Source organism: Pongo abelii, chromosome 3 (genome assembly GCF_028885655.2).
Source record: "Pongo abelii isolate AG06213 chromosome 3, NHGRI_mPonAbe1-v2.0_pri, whole genome shotgun sequence".
NCBI lineage: Eukaryota > Metazoa > Chordata > Mammalia > Primates > Hominidae > Pongo > Pongo abelii.
This window is the reverse complement of record NC_071988.2, coordinates 160,063,413-160,077,081: the sequence shown is the minus strand read 5'-3', so window position 1 is coordinate 160,077,081 and position 13,669 is coordinate 160,063,413. Positions and strand designations below refer to the sequence as shown.

Genomic DNA, 13,669 nt, shown 5'->3' with positions numbered 1-13,669 from the left:
AGCTCCAGATCTGGTGGTTTGTATAGTTCATTAATCCCATTATGCACTCAGATTAAGTGCCAAGCAAGGTGCCAGGCAAATGTGAATAGCCATAATCCAGTGTGATAGGCTTTACTTGAAATGAGAAATAAGGTATTATCCCCTCCACCAGGCCAATTACTTCGCACATGACAACCAAACATAACAGGTTTCCAGTCAAGGTGACTGCTAGATTTAGCCTGATGACGTAAAAAACAAACAAATGCTGGGTCTTAAGATCCAATAAAAATTACTTATAAGTATGCACAAGTAAGGACATAATAATGCCGTAAGGTACTAAAGAATAATACTTCACTTATCAAAAGGCCTTTCAGCTAAAGCTCCAAGGTTGTTTACAAATAGTGATCAATTGATTTTCTTTTCCAGCTTCTCGTGAGAGAAGTAACTCAGATGTAGAAATAAGTATGACATTCCCAGAAGGTAAATGGTAATCTAAAGGCAGAGAAAGAGAAACCAAGATAATGCAGTCAACTCTGCTAGACAGTCTGTTACATTTAAAAGGACCTTACATGTTCCTTAAAATGTCCCCAACATCTGAAAATTTTAAAAAGTAAAGATGATTAAAATCATGATGCCACAGATATATTTCCTTTGATGTATGTCCACCTGTGATACCTACCTTTCTAGTTAAGTCATTAAAACTTTGTATTTGTACCTTGTTTGTTCAGATACTTGAAAAACAGTAATCATGTAATCATGGATAAGAGTGGGACTTTCTCTTCAGTAAATTTTATTGACCTTGTAAGATTTAGTTGAGATGATGGTTGCAAGAAAGCCTACAAGGTATTATTTAATTTTCAAAATCATTGTAGTAAGATTAAATTTCATTGTTTTGGGGTAAATCATGGCAATATTTATTTTTTAATTATCTATAAATCTCATTGTTATACAGCTTTAGCTGTGAGAATGATCTATGAGCCTGGAAGTAATATTAGGAAACTGCACTAGCTAAAAAATTATATGAATGCATTTCCAACACAAATATAATTCCTTTTGTTTCTTTAGTTTTTAAGATCTTACCTTCTAGCCAATGCATGGAATATGGATATATTTCAAAATGAATGGAGTGTTTACCCTATTAATCTCATTGAATTATGAAAATATGGTATTAGAGGATAATTAGGGAGTATGGGAACTTAAAATCTTAACATGGCCTTTGAGGCAAAATATGCTTGAAGATTGTTAGAAGATTATAGCTCTAAGGAAATCAGTGTAAAATATTTGTATATTCCCAGAATATTTTTATAACCATTATATGTAAGCATTAGTTTTGAATCACTCAGTATTTTTGAAGTCTTTTTGCTTTTGTCTGAAGCACAATGTGGTGCTAGACATCAAAAGAACTGAGTGTGATCACAGGGTTAAAGCAGAATCAACTGTTCTATGGCTATTCAGCCTGGATCAGAGCTCTGTGCCCTGGGGCTGAAGCCAAGCTACTGGGAGGGTCACTGGGAGACACCAGAGCAAAGCGGGGAGGTAGAGAAAGCTTTCAGCTACAGCCAAGTGTTGGGAGCCCGGCAATAGGCAATCACGAGTGTGGAATGTGAAGATAGTCACAAGGGAGATTTGATTAATTCTGTTGAATGAAATTTCTTTTGCCTGCAAGTACCATAGATCTGTTCCCATGCAATCTTAAAATATTCTTTTACCCTCCTCACTTTTCTAATACCCAGAACTAAAAATTCAGGTCACTTGCTTTATGTAGAGCAAACTTTCTCCGCTTATGTAGGCTTTTGAGGGCTGATGAATTTCTCCATGGATGAAGACCCTTTTCATTTTGAATTATTGTATTAATATTTAACTTTATTGATGCTGACCCCAAAATGTTTCTCTGATTACAAGGTAAAAGGGGTTTACATGAATCCTTTTAAATACTTTTACCCATATAATCCTCATGTCTACTCCCTATTTGAAAGACCAAAAACCATTGATTTCTTTATATCCTTGAGGGTTCAATCACAGTATCGGAAAATAAGTCCAGGATTTAAAATGGAATGTTATCTGATACAAGTGGCTTATGTAGGGGACAGATAAGTAACTGTGTTTCTATAACAGGTTGTTGTGCTACCTGAATGCTGCTTTGTGAAGACGCAGAAATAATCTGGCTGTTAATCTATGGTCATCAGTCTTAGAAAAAGGAAGCTGTGTTTAGAAAAAATAGAGTCTGTTGGTGTGGACTTCTAGAGGAAAAGTTATTATCTGGATGTAAATGAAACAAGATGGAGGCTAAAAGAATTCCAAAGAGAGGGGCATTTATTCACTTGCCAAATGCGATCTTGCCTTTCTGACCTTTCTCTCGCTTTCAAGATATAATCATAAGACTGGGTTGTAGAATTATCAGTGGGGAAGTGTAAATGATTCTCCGCTCCCTATGCTGCTGCTATGACAATGTTTGAAGCCCCCCTAATAAAAGGGCATTGAAAATGAGTAAGTCAGAAGCAAAACAGCTATTGTCATCAGCGCTTACCTCCCAACCTGTTAGCCTGTAAGTAAAAGCAGCAAGACCATTGTTGTCCTGGAGACCTTGCTCTGCTAGCAAGGAAAAAGATACCACCAAGCCCAGGGTGGGGATATGAATAGAGGAGGTTTTTGTCTCTGAGGAATGCAGAACCTTTCTAGAATGATAAAGCTACTTCGCAGAAACTTGAGTAGGGGAAAAAAAATCATTAACCCAGTCGGGTCACACGGTTGGGTCAGAACAATGTTAATAACATTGCCAATGTCTGCGTTCAGAGAAATACATCTGCCAGTCCCCCTTGTGGCCCTGGGGAACTCAGTCCCATATCCTGATCCAGAGCTAAACATTGCTTGGTAGGGTTTTCTTTTTTTTCAATTGTGTGATAGAAAATCATTTTTAGTGTCTTTTTCTCTTTCTTTTAAATCCTATCCTCAATGGATTTAGTCTTTCTAAAGCACTTGCTGGGATTATTTTGTACTATTGTGTCAAATCTAATCTAAAGAATAAGCTTCTTTTAAAAATAATTCACATAGTTGGGTATTGGAATGCATTGCTAGCATTGCAGTACCTTTTATGCACAATCATGGAAAAGCTGGAACAGTAGATCTTATGAGCATTCTCTAGAGTCCTTGAAGTGTTGTAAACCAAAGAGAATATCATGGACTCATTCCTGGAGACTAGAATGTAAAGGTGGATTTCCCACAGGATGTGTGAATGTTTGGACTAAAACAAGAAGCTTTCTCCTTCCTACCCACCATCCTGCTCCAAGCCCTTTCCTTTTCTCTACTCCCTGGAGCTATGGCAAATATTTGAAATTGTGTTCTATTTTTCATAAATATTTTCTTTCTTGCTTTAACATTGTGGGAAAAGACTACTTCCTAAAACAACTGTTAGGAAGGAACTGGCTATTTTTGACATGAGAAGCCTAAAAATATTTCTTGGGGTGTGTGATTTTTCATTGGTGGTGGTGTTTGTTTTTTTGTGTGTGTGTGTGTTTTTTTCTTTTTTCTTTGCCTAGTTCCCATTGCCTCAGGCTTATAGCAAAGACATCAAACCCCTCTTGGAGTGCATATTCCAGATATAAGTACTGATTATTGCTTGCTTTCATGGTGTAACTACAATCTCTATTTATTGAAACTTATTTTCTAGTCATTAGAAAAATCTTTGGCTGCTGACTTTTTAGATCACCGTTACTGCTACTGTTCTGTCAGCTCCTCAATTGTTTCTACTTAAAACAGTCCTAAAATTGTAGACACTTTAACCTTGAACATCAACTGACTACTTGTGAATTTGGATGAATTTAGATGGTTTTATAAAGATGGAGCAAGACAGGTTTCTTCATCTTTGTTTTAGCTGGTGAGATACTTAAAGTATATTAAGAGCTGATGGACTTATATTCCAGCCACTTGATTTTAGATTTTAGAGAATTTGTACCTATGAATCTGTGCTCCTGCATACCTATGTAAAAGGTTACTTTTAATAATAATAAGATAACGGAAGATTATATTGAATATATGATTTTTTTTTCACAAAAATTTTCTAAGCATATAAAAGGAAAAGGTAGAAAAGTCTTTGCCTTCGTATGTTTGGCTCTTTCTATAGTAATCCCTCTGTCACACTTGTACTGCAGAATACTAAACGGGTGCTCCTTTTCCTGTGCCTAACCCCTCTGCCACACTTTTGTGCTCGTGTGCTATTCTCAGTCTGGAATGGCCTCACACCACCTCACCAGGGTAAGATAAAGCAATTCTTAAAGGTTCAAGTTGGGTGATGCCTCCTCTAGAAAACCCCCTTTGACCTACCAGGTTGGGCTAGACCTGCCCTCTGGCTCCCACGTGCTTGATCCAGTATTGGACCTGCACTGTATCACACTATTCTGTGGGACATTCTATGAACTATGAGCTCCTTGAGACTATGGGCTTACCACTTGTATATCCCTGACACATGATAAAAACTCCACAAATATGGCTTAATAGAAAAATGATTTATGGGAGTATTTAGTTGTTAGATATTTTCATCTTACTGTAAGTATTGTTATAGTTTTCGTAATTCTGGGTTCAACATTAAATATTTAAAATTTGAGACTTTGGATAATGGTAAAATATATTAATAGTTTATAATTTATTTATCTATTTTTAGGTTTTACCTCAACTTTGTTACTGAAGAAGTAGAAAACCCTGAAAAGTAAGTAGCCAGATGTACCCTGAAATTTTTATGAAGAATAAAATTTAAGATTACATAGTTTAGAAAGCAGACTTGAAGAAGGAATTCAGTGTGGGCTAGTCAACCTTAACATCGTCATCATCATCACTATAATTCTCTTAGACAGATAAGATTTATTTCACTTTATCACAAATTATATACATAATTATATTTATAATTATATACAAATAGCTTAATTATATAGTCTACATTCAATACTAAGTTGTCTTTTAACCTGAAAATAGGAAATAATAAAGTTATATTTTAGGTAGCCTATCCCATATAAACACACACATATAACTTAATATGGACTCTAAACTACCCACAGGATAGCTTGAACTCAAAAAGTTAATTATTTCTAACAATTCACGTAATTTTTTTTCATAACTATCGAATTAAAGTGAGTAATGTAATTAATGGACGATTAGTTACAAAAGCCTAGAAATACCTGCAGAATGTTATAGGACCTTATAAATTTGGGGAGCTGGATAAGTTTTACTCTTTCTTTCTAGGTAACAACTTGAGAAGTAGATGATTTGATGGCGATTTATGTAATATTTTCAAAATGAACTAACTTAGAGAAAAATGAATTATTCTTATAATTTGTTCATAAACATTGGATTTTCTACAGGAAAAAATAATTCATGGGCAAAAGAGGGAAAATGTAGGAACTATAAATGTAGACTAAATTATAAAGTTATTTAATTCATTTTACTTTATTGAACATCTGTTATGTTCCAATCACTGTGCTGGAAACAGCTTTCATGATGCATAAGACTTGTCTTGAAGTGTTTTATTGACTAGTCAATGAGTCAAATGTGTAAACAAATAGATGTAACAGTGTGATTGGTACCAAAATAGATTACTTATCCAGTTTGGCAAAAAGGAAAGAAGGAAATACTTGTGTATCTAGGGAGATGTTGTTTATAATAGTGTCTCAAATGATGAGTAGGTGTTCCTTAGGTAAATATAAATGAGAGAGAAGAGGGGTATGGGGGGAGAGAAAGAGAGAGAGAGAGAGGAGAAACACACACAAACACAAACAAACACACACTGATTTCTAGGAAAAAGAACAAGTACAAAGGTGCATCAGTATGAAATAGCCTGGACATCAAAGAATATGCCTAAGGGTTGACAATTCACACTAAGATAGACTAAGAAATTCTGGCACCTGGTATCTTGGGAAATGGTAAACTGATGAGATCTGGCCAAGTACCAGGAATGTCAGAGTTTAGAACACACAAGCCAGCAATTGGTATCTGATTCAACTGCTATGCAAATCAATATGTAATTTAAACATGTGAAAGCCCGTTTTATTAAGAAATATGACCAATTTATGCCAATATTGTCATATCTATAACTGGAATTGTAGGTCGAGAACACATATTTACCAAGAGCTAGTTCTTTCTAAGCATTACTTGGAAATGACAAGCTACCTTATGACTGTAAACCCATTGATTACAGAGATAAATAGGTTGGCCTGCCTTTTTAGTTTTTGAGAATAACTTGTATGTAAGCAGCAGCATAGAGAAAAGACAGTTATTACTGGATATAATATAAAATATGTATTGAATTTCTATTACGGGAAATAAATTACTGTGGTTCGTAACTATGTCTGTTAAGTCTACAGACATTTTAAATACATCAATTACTAGAATTTAACATAAGAGAATATTTTTATAAGCAAATGGCAAATTGTAGGGTTGCAGACAAGACCTATAACATAACGTTTATTATATGATACATCAGTGGTGTAGATATAATTCATATTATCTTTAATATTATTTAACAGTTTAAGTGTGATTTTTGCTTGACACATATACAGTAATACTATTGTGTATATTAAGCATATCTTGAAGCTACTTATGCCATTATTACCTCAACCCAAATTTCTGATGTATTCCACTAAACTGTGTTCCAGTTAAGGATTGTCTCCTTCTCTTCTTTAATTGAAGGGCCTTAGTTGCACACCACTGATAATGTCCATGATTTAGTGCACACAGATACTAAGGAACAGTGATGGTGATGTATTGATTCAGTGTTTTGTTTTTTTTTTCTGTTGCAAAGAAATTCCCTTATCTCAAAAATGGAAATAATAATAGCACATACTTCACTGGGTTGTATTGATGAATTAATATGCATAAAGTGCTGTAAATTAGTGACTGTCACTTTTTAATTTCTACATAATTGTTTGGTTGTCATTACTACTATTATTGTTATATACTTTATTAGAGCAAGGTAAATGTTATTTGCAGAATAGTGTTTTCTAGAATTCAATATTCCAAGCAATTATTTTTCTTCAGAGCTTTTGAAAGAAATGTGAAAAATTACACCATTTTGAAGCTTACTCTCTAAACTTTTAGGGTCAAACCTCATATGCATTCTTGATCTCTATTATGCATTCTTGATCCATAAAATATCTTTATGGGATATCTACACTATCTTGATGCATGCATATGATGTGTAATGATCAAATCAGGATAATTGGGTACTCATCACCTCAAACATGTATCTTTTTTTGTGTTGAGATTATTCCAAATTTTCTCTTTTAGCTAATTTAAAATATACTATGTTTTTGATAACTACGGTTACTTTACTATGCCACTGAACACTAGAACATGTTTTATCTAACTGCATTTTTGTTTTCAATAACCAACTTATCTTCATTACTTTCTCCTTATACTTTATAACCTAGGTAACCATCATTTTACTCTACCTCCATAGGGTCAACTTTTTTTTAGCTCACACATGAGTGAAAACATACAATATTTGTCTTTCTGTGCATGGCTTACTTCGCTTAATATAATGTCCTCCAGGTTAATCTATGTTGCTTCAAATAACTGAGGATTTCATTCTTTTATTGGATGAATAGTATTCTAGTGTGTGTTTATATATATTTTCTATATCCATTTATCCATGGATGGACTCTTAGATTGATTCCATATTTTGGCTATTTTGAATAGTGCTGCAATAAACATGAGAATGCAGATATCTCTTCGGTATACCGATTTCCTTTCTTCTGGATATATACCCAGCAGTAGGATTGCTGGATCATATGGAAGTTCTATTTTTAGTGGTCTGAGAGCCTCCATATTGTTCTCCATATTGTCTGTACTAATTTACATTCCCACTAACAGTGAATTTTAGATTCAGGGGGTACATGTGTAGCCCCTGAATTTAAAATAAAAGTTTTTTTTATTTGTTATATGGATATATTGCATCATACTGAGGTTTGGGGTATGAATTATCCTGTTACTATTGGGTATGGGGCATAGTACCCAGTAGGTAGTTTTTCAGCTTTTGCCCTGCCTCTTGCCTTCCTTAGTCTAGTAGTCCCCAGTATTTATTGTTCCCATCTATGTGTTCATGAGTACCCAATGTTTACCTCCCAATTATAAGTGAGAACATGCAGTATTTGGTTTTCTGTTTCTCTGTTAATTTGCATAGGATAATGGCCACCAGCTGCATCCATGTTGCTGTAAAGCACATGCTATCATTCATTCTTTTTTATGGCTGCATAGTACATGTATATGTACCACATTTTCTTTATCCAACCCACTTTTGATGGGCACTTAAGTTGATTCGATGTCTTTGCTATTGTGAATAGTGCTGCAATAAACTTATGAGTGCATGTGTCTTTTTCATTGAATTACTTATTTTCCTTTGGATATATACCCAATAATGGAATTGCTGAGTCAAATAGTAGTTCTGCTATAAGTTCTTTGAAAAATCTCCCAACTTCTTTCCACAGAGGCTGAACTAATTTACATTCCCACCAACAGTGTATAAGCATTCCCTTTTCTCCACAGCCTTGCCAGCATCTGATATTTTTTGACTTTCTAATAATAGCCCTTCTCATTGTAGTTTGAGATGTGAGATGCTATCTCATTGTAGTTTTGATTTGCATTTTTCTGATGATTAGTGATGTTGAACATTTTTGCATATGTTTGCTGGCCATTTGTATGTCTTTTTTTGAGAAGTGTCTCTTCATGTCCTTCATCCACTTTTTAATAGGATTACTTGGTTTTTGTTTGTTGAATTGTTTAAGTTCTTTATAGATTTTGGATATTAAACTTTTGTCAGATGCAGTTTGTGACAACCTACAGGTTGTCTGTTTACTCTATTGATAGTTTCTTTTCCTGTGCAGAAGCTCTTTAGTTTAATTAGGTCCCACTTGTCAATTTTTGTTTTTGTTGCAATTGCTTCTGAGAACTTAGTCATAAATTCTTTCCCAAGGTCAATGTCCATAGTGGTACTTCCTAGGTTTTCTTCTTGGGTTTTTAGAGTTTGAGGTTTTACATTGAAATATTTAATTCATCTTGAGTTAAGTTTTGTATATGATCAAAGATAGGGGTCCAGTTTCATCCTTCTGCATAAGGCTGGCTGGCTATCCAAGTATACCGTTTATTGAATAGGGAATCCTTTCCCTGTTGCTTATTGTTGTTGACTTTGTTGAAGATCATATGGTTGTAGGTGTGTGACTTTATTTCTGGGTTCTTTAACCTGTTCCATTGGTCTATTTGTCTGTTTTTTGTACCTGTATCATTCTGTTTGGGTTACTGTAACCCTATAGTATGATTTGAAGTCAAGTAATGTGATGCCTCTGGCTTTGTTCTTTTTGTTTGGGGTTGCTTTGCCTATTTAGGCTCTTTTTTGGTTTCATATGAGTTTTAGAATAGTTTTATCTAATTATGTGAACAATGGTGTTGGTAGTCTGATAGGAATAGCATTGAACCTGTATATTGCTTTGGGCAATACCGCCATTTTAATAAGATTCAGTCTTTTAATCCATAAGCATGAGATATTTTTTCATTTGTTTGTGTTATCCACATTTTCTTTCAACAATGTTTTATAGTTCTCCTTGCAGAGATCTTTCACTTCCTTGGTTAGACGTATTTCTAGGTATTTTTTGTTGTTGTTTGTGTGGCTGTTGTAAATGGGATTGCATTCTTGATTTGGCCCTCAGCTTGAATGTTATCAGTGTATAGATATGCTACTGATTTTTGTACATTGATTTTTGTATCTTGAAACTTTACTGAAGTTGTTTTAAACACAGAATGCTTCCAGAAATATTTATGGGTGAATATCAAGCACAGATGGTAAAATTATGTGGACTTAGCCCAGATGTGTAATTTGCATTATTTTTTTAGGTAGACACAGCTTCAAAATACCTTTAGTTACAAGGGAGAATAATTATGATTCCATCTCCTTTGTGATGTGCCAAGATAAATGTGTTTCCCAATCAGTCATGGATGCATGTGTCCAGGTGTGCTGCAACATGCAACTTTCTGGCAGCTGGTGAAATGAATCATCTGCTGAAGATACAACACCTTTTATGGTCTTCCTCCACCTAGACAATAAAATTTTCCTAAATTTGTGACCTAATAGAAAGATGATAATTAATTTAGATTAGTGAAAATACCAATGTGTATTAAAATATATAGAATGCAGAGTAAGTTTCCATGATCTCAATTGACTACACTTTAGGTGTAATTTCATTTTGAGACATCTTTCAAATTATCTACCATTACTTCATGAAATAACTTTTGAGCTGCTATTATAAGTAGGTGGTATAGGACAGTTCCTTAAGCGTTGTATCAAATGAGAGACAAAGGTGGGCAAAATTCCTGTTTGTGTAATTACATTTATAGTGTTAAGAAATTTTGCCATGATCTTTCTTACAATGTTTTCTTCTCCAAGAATAGCTTTGAATTTATGGAAGTAGCAATCTTTCAAATACAACAATTGCTGTTGAACTTTTATAATAACATAAGAGTATTGCCTTTACTGATTATCTATAACATGATGGCTGACTCCACAAATTAATATATTAGAGTAAGGATTGTATTTTGAGGGACATGAATGTCCAAAGTTTGGACCATGAAGATGATAGAATCCCAAGGAATAACTGAATTTTAAAAGGCTTCCCCCCCCCCAAAATGGCATATATATATATAGCAATAATAATTGCTACTGTGTACATTTGTTTTAAAAAATCATAGTGCTTGCGCAAGTGTAATGAATTTTGCCTTATGATATGACTTTTGTGGTGACTATGCAATCTATCATTGTTCAAAAAGTTACACAGTGCAGAGAACATATCATTGAGATGTATAATGTTTGTAATCCTGCTCTTAGATTGATAAATCATATCTTGTGTTGATGAAAGCCAAGAAACGAATTGCTTTTCTTTGACCTTGGGGATCTGAGATTAGCCAGTTTGTCTATTAGTCTTGTTCCAGTGTTCTTCTCACTTCATTTATTCCTTCTGTTTTGAAGAGCTGGAAATAGCAGACTTAGAGGAAGTCAGTAAACCTTGATATCATCAGTCATTTTTGAAAAACAGGCTATCAACACGCTCTGAATAATCAACTTTAATAGAAGGTTTAAATAATCAGAGTGTCATGTTTAATTAATACTTTGCCTACTTCCAATTTATATTAATTGATGCCTCAAAGTCATCACACCTTGTATCAATGAAAACTTCGAAGAAGTGAAACTTGGTTTGGGAAAAATGCCCAAAGACCTTTAAGGCAGTGTGATCAACCAGATTGGTCTACAAATGGTCCTCAATCATGTTATTTGCATTCAGTTCAGATGCTGCCATCTTAAATTCTTAGTGTATCTGTATTAATTCCTTATTGACTGTGTAATTATTTATGATACTGTTTTATAAGGCCTATTGCTTGTAGGACAGTTTTATAACTGTTACCTGAGTAAAAAACATAAGAAAACAAAATAGGCAAAATATCTTGCCCAAATGTGTTGTAGCAAAGTTGCATGACTAAAGACTAAAGGTTAATTGAAGCCTTTTATCTTGCATTTTGACAACTTAGGAATGCAGCTTGCTTTCTTTCTCTTTTTATTTTTTGAGAGAGTCTCACTTACTCTGCTGCCCAGGCTGGAGTGCAGTGATGTGATCTTGGCTCACTGCAACCTCCGCCTCCCAGGTTCAAGCGATTCTCATGCCTCAGCCTCCCAAGTAGCTGGAATTACAGGCATGCGCCACTATGCCCAGCTAATTTTTGTATTTTTAGTAGAAGTGGGGTTTCACTGTGTTGATCAGGCTGTTCTTGAACTCCTGATCTCAAGTGATCCACCTGCCTCAGCCTCCCAAAGTGCTGGGATTACAGGCATGAGCCACCACACCTAGCCAAGAATGCATCTTTCCATGAGAGACAAATATTCCTCTTTATATGCATTTAGTTTTCTAACTTAATAGTTGCTAGAAAACAACATATAATATTGTAACTGTATATGTGCAGATTACAGCAATATTGTATTTTGTAATCTTTTTATTACAAGTCAATGTTATCTACATTCTTAGACAACATTAAATATTATTTTAAAGAATATTTCCAAAGTTTCTACTACAAGTACTCAAGTTATATGTTTTTAAGATATGTATTAATTTATTTACAAGTTTATAAAGGTATTCCCTGTGGCAAAATGAGGCATCTCTTTACTAATGACAATATGACATCATTCGAATTATCTTAAAATGTGACACTGCTTTTCTTCAATTGTTGAAATAATTGATATCTAAATTAGAATCCTTCTGGGTTTTTTTTTTTTTTTTGCTTTTCTTTAGAAAATATACATAAAGCTTGGTGAATCCATTTTTAAATATGTTTCACAGTAGAAATAGAATTGTGCTAGTTGAGCCACTGAGGCAGACAAAAGATTGGTATTTGGCCAGATGTCACAGAGAAGAGATGATTCTGTGTTCAAAGAACAAGGTCACCAAATTGCTCTTCCTTGCTTTTGTTCACTCTAAAAATTTCTCACTAATAGAACATGTGGTTGATGTACCTTGGGATCAAAATTCGTGCATTTCTCAGCATCACATGTGCATAAAAAATACATTTTGCCCAAAGACAGTTTGTTCATATAAGGCTGAAGTGTCAAATAAGTGGTGCAGAAATTATAGGATTATATTATAATATTTTATCATGGGGTAATCAAAGAAGACAGATATTAATCCTTCAAGTGCTTTGTGGGAGCCATTTAGCTTTTCTTTCTTTTTTTTAATTGTAAGGATCCCAATTCCACTATGAGGCAAAATTTGAAGGGCAATGCTTTACTTTCTTTCATAATAGTTGTTTCAAAGTTCTAATTTTAATCTCATCGAGTTTTATATTTTGAGGCTAGAACAATAAACTCTTGTTTTAGGAGCAACAACAGTGGCTGGTTTAATTTTATCCTATGTTTTTGTTCCCTTTAACTAGCTGAGAGAGAGGGAGGGAAGGAGGGAGGGAGAGAGAGAGAGAGAGAGAGTGAGAGAGAATACAAGTGGTACGATGAGTAGAACGATAGAATCACAGAATTTCAAAATTAGAGGGGAAATTGAAGACCATCTAATCCTTTTTAACCAGATGCAGAGATCTTCTCTATAATACCTTTACACAGCAATAATTCATGTATGATAAATTGAGAAACTAACTATTAATATAACTTCCTTGAACTGGGCTATCAGCCTTTTTTACTTCCTTATGCTAGTTAGCAACCTGCTAATTGCTATGACTATTTCAAGCCTAGATAAATTTTTGGTTAGCTGGCATAAACGATGGGTCAAATATTTTGACTGCAATAGATACAACCAAAATGAGAGTTAAATAAAATACACCAGAGATTCCAGAGTTAGAACCCTGTTATCTGAAAAGAAATACCTTCCATAATCAGAAGCATTAAGTCAGCCATTATATTGTCTCCAGCTTTTGAGTCCACACTTACATAGCCCCCCCTCATCCATATTCTTATTTATGCACAGAAGCTACCTTTGTTCTTTTCTTTATGTCTGGATTTGAAAGTTAGGTGATTGTGACCAAAATGAGGTTCACAAGTAAAGCTTACATTCTGTGTCATACTTGGTGAAAAACTTCTTAGACAACTAAAATCTAGTCCAAGGCCTGCTGCTCTCTGGGCACTCATGCAGATGCAATGTTGTTTAAGATTCTCACTGAAATAGAA

The 13,669-nt window shown here is 34.4% G+C and overlaps 1 protein-coding gene across 1 annotated transcript in view; it reads left to right on the top strand.

Annotated features, from left to right (window-relative positions):
• Positions 1-13,669, top strand: part of SLC7A11 (solute carrier family 7 member 11) — a gene marked incomplete at its 5' end in the record, with an annotated part of 70,556 nt that overhangs the window by 23,051 nt on the left and 33,836 nt on the right. Inside the window, 1 exon segment of the mRNA NM_001132262.1 lies at positions 4,637-4,681. Coding sequence (NP_001125734.1) covers positions 4,637-4,681 — 45 coding nt within the window.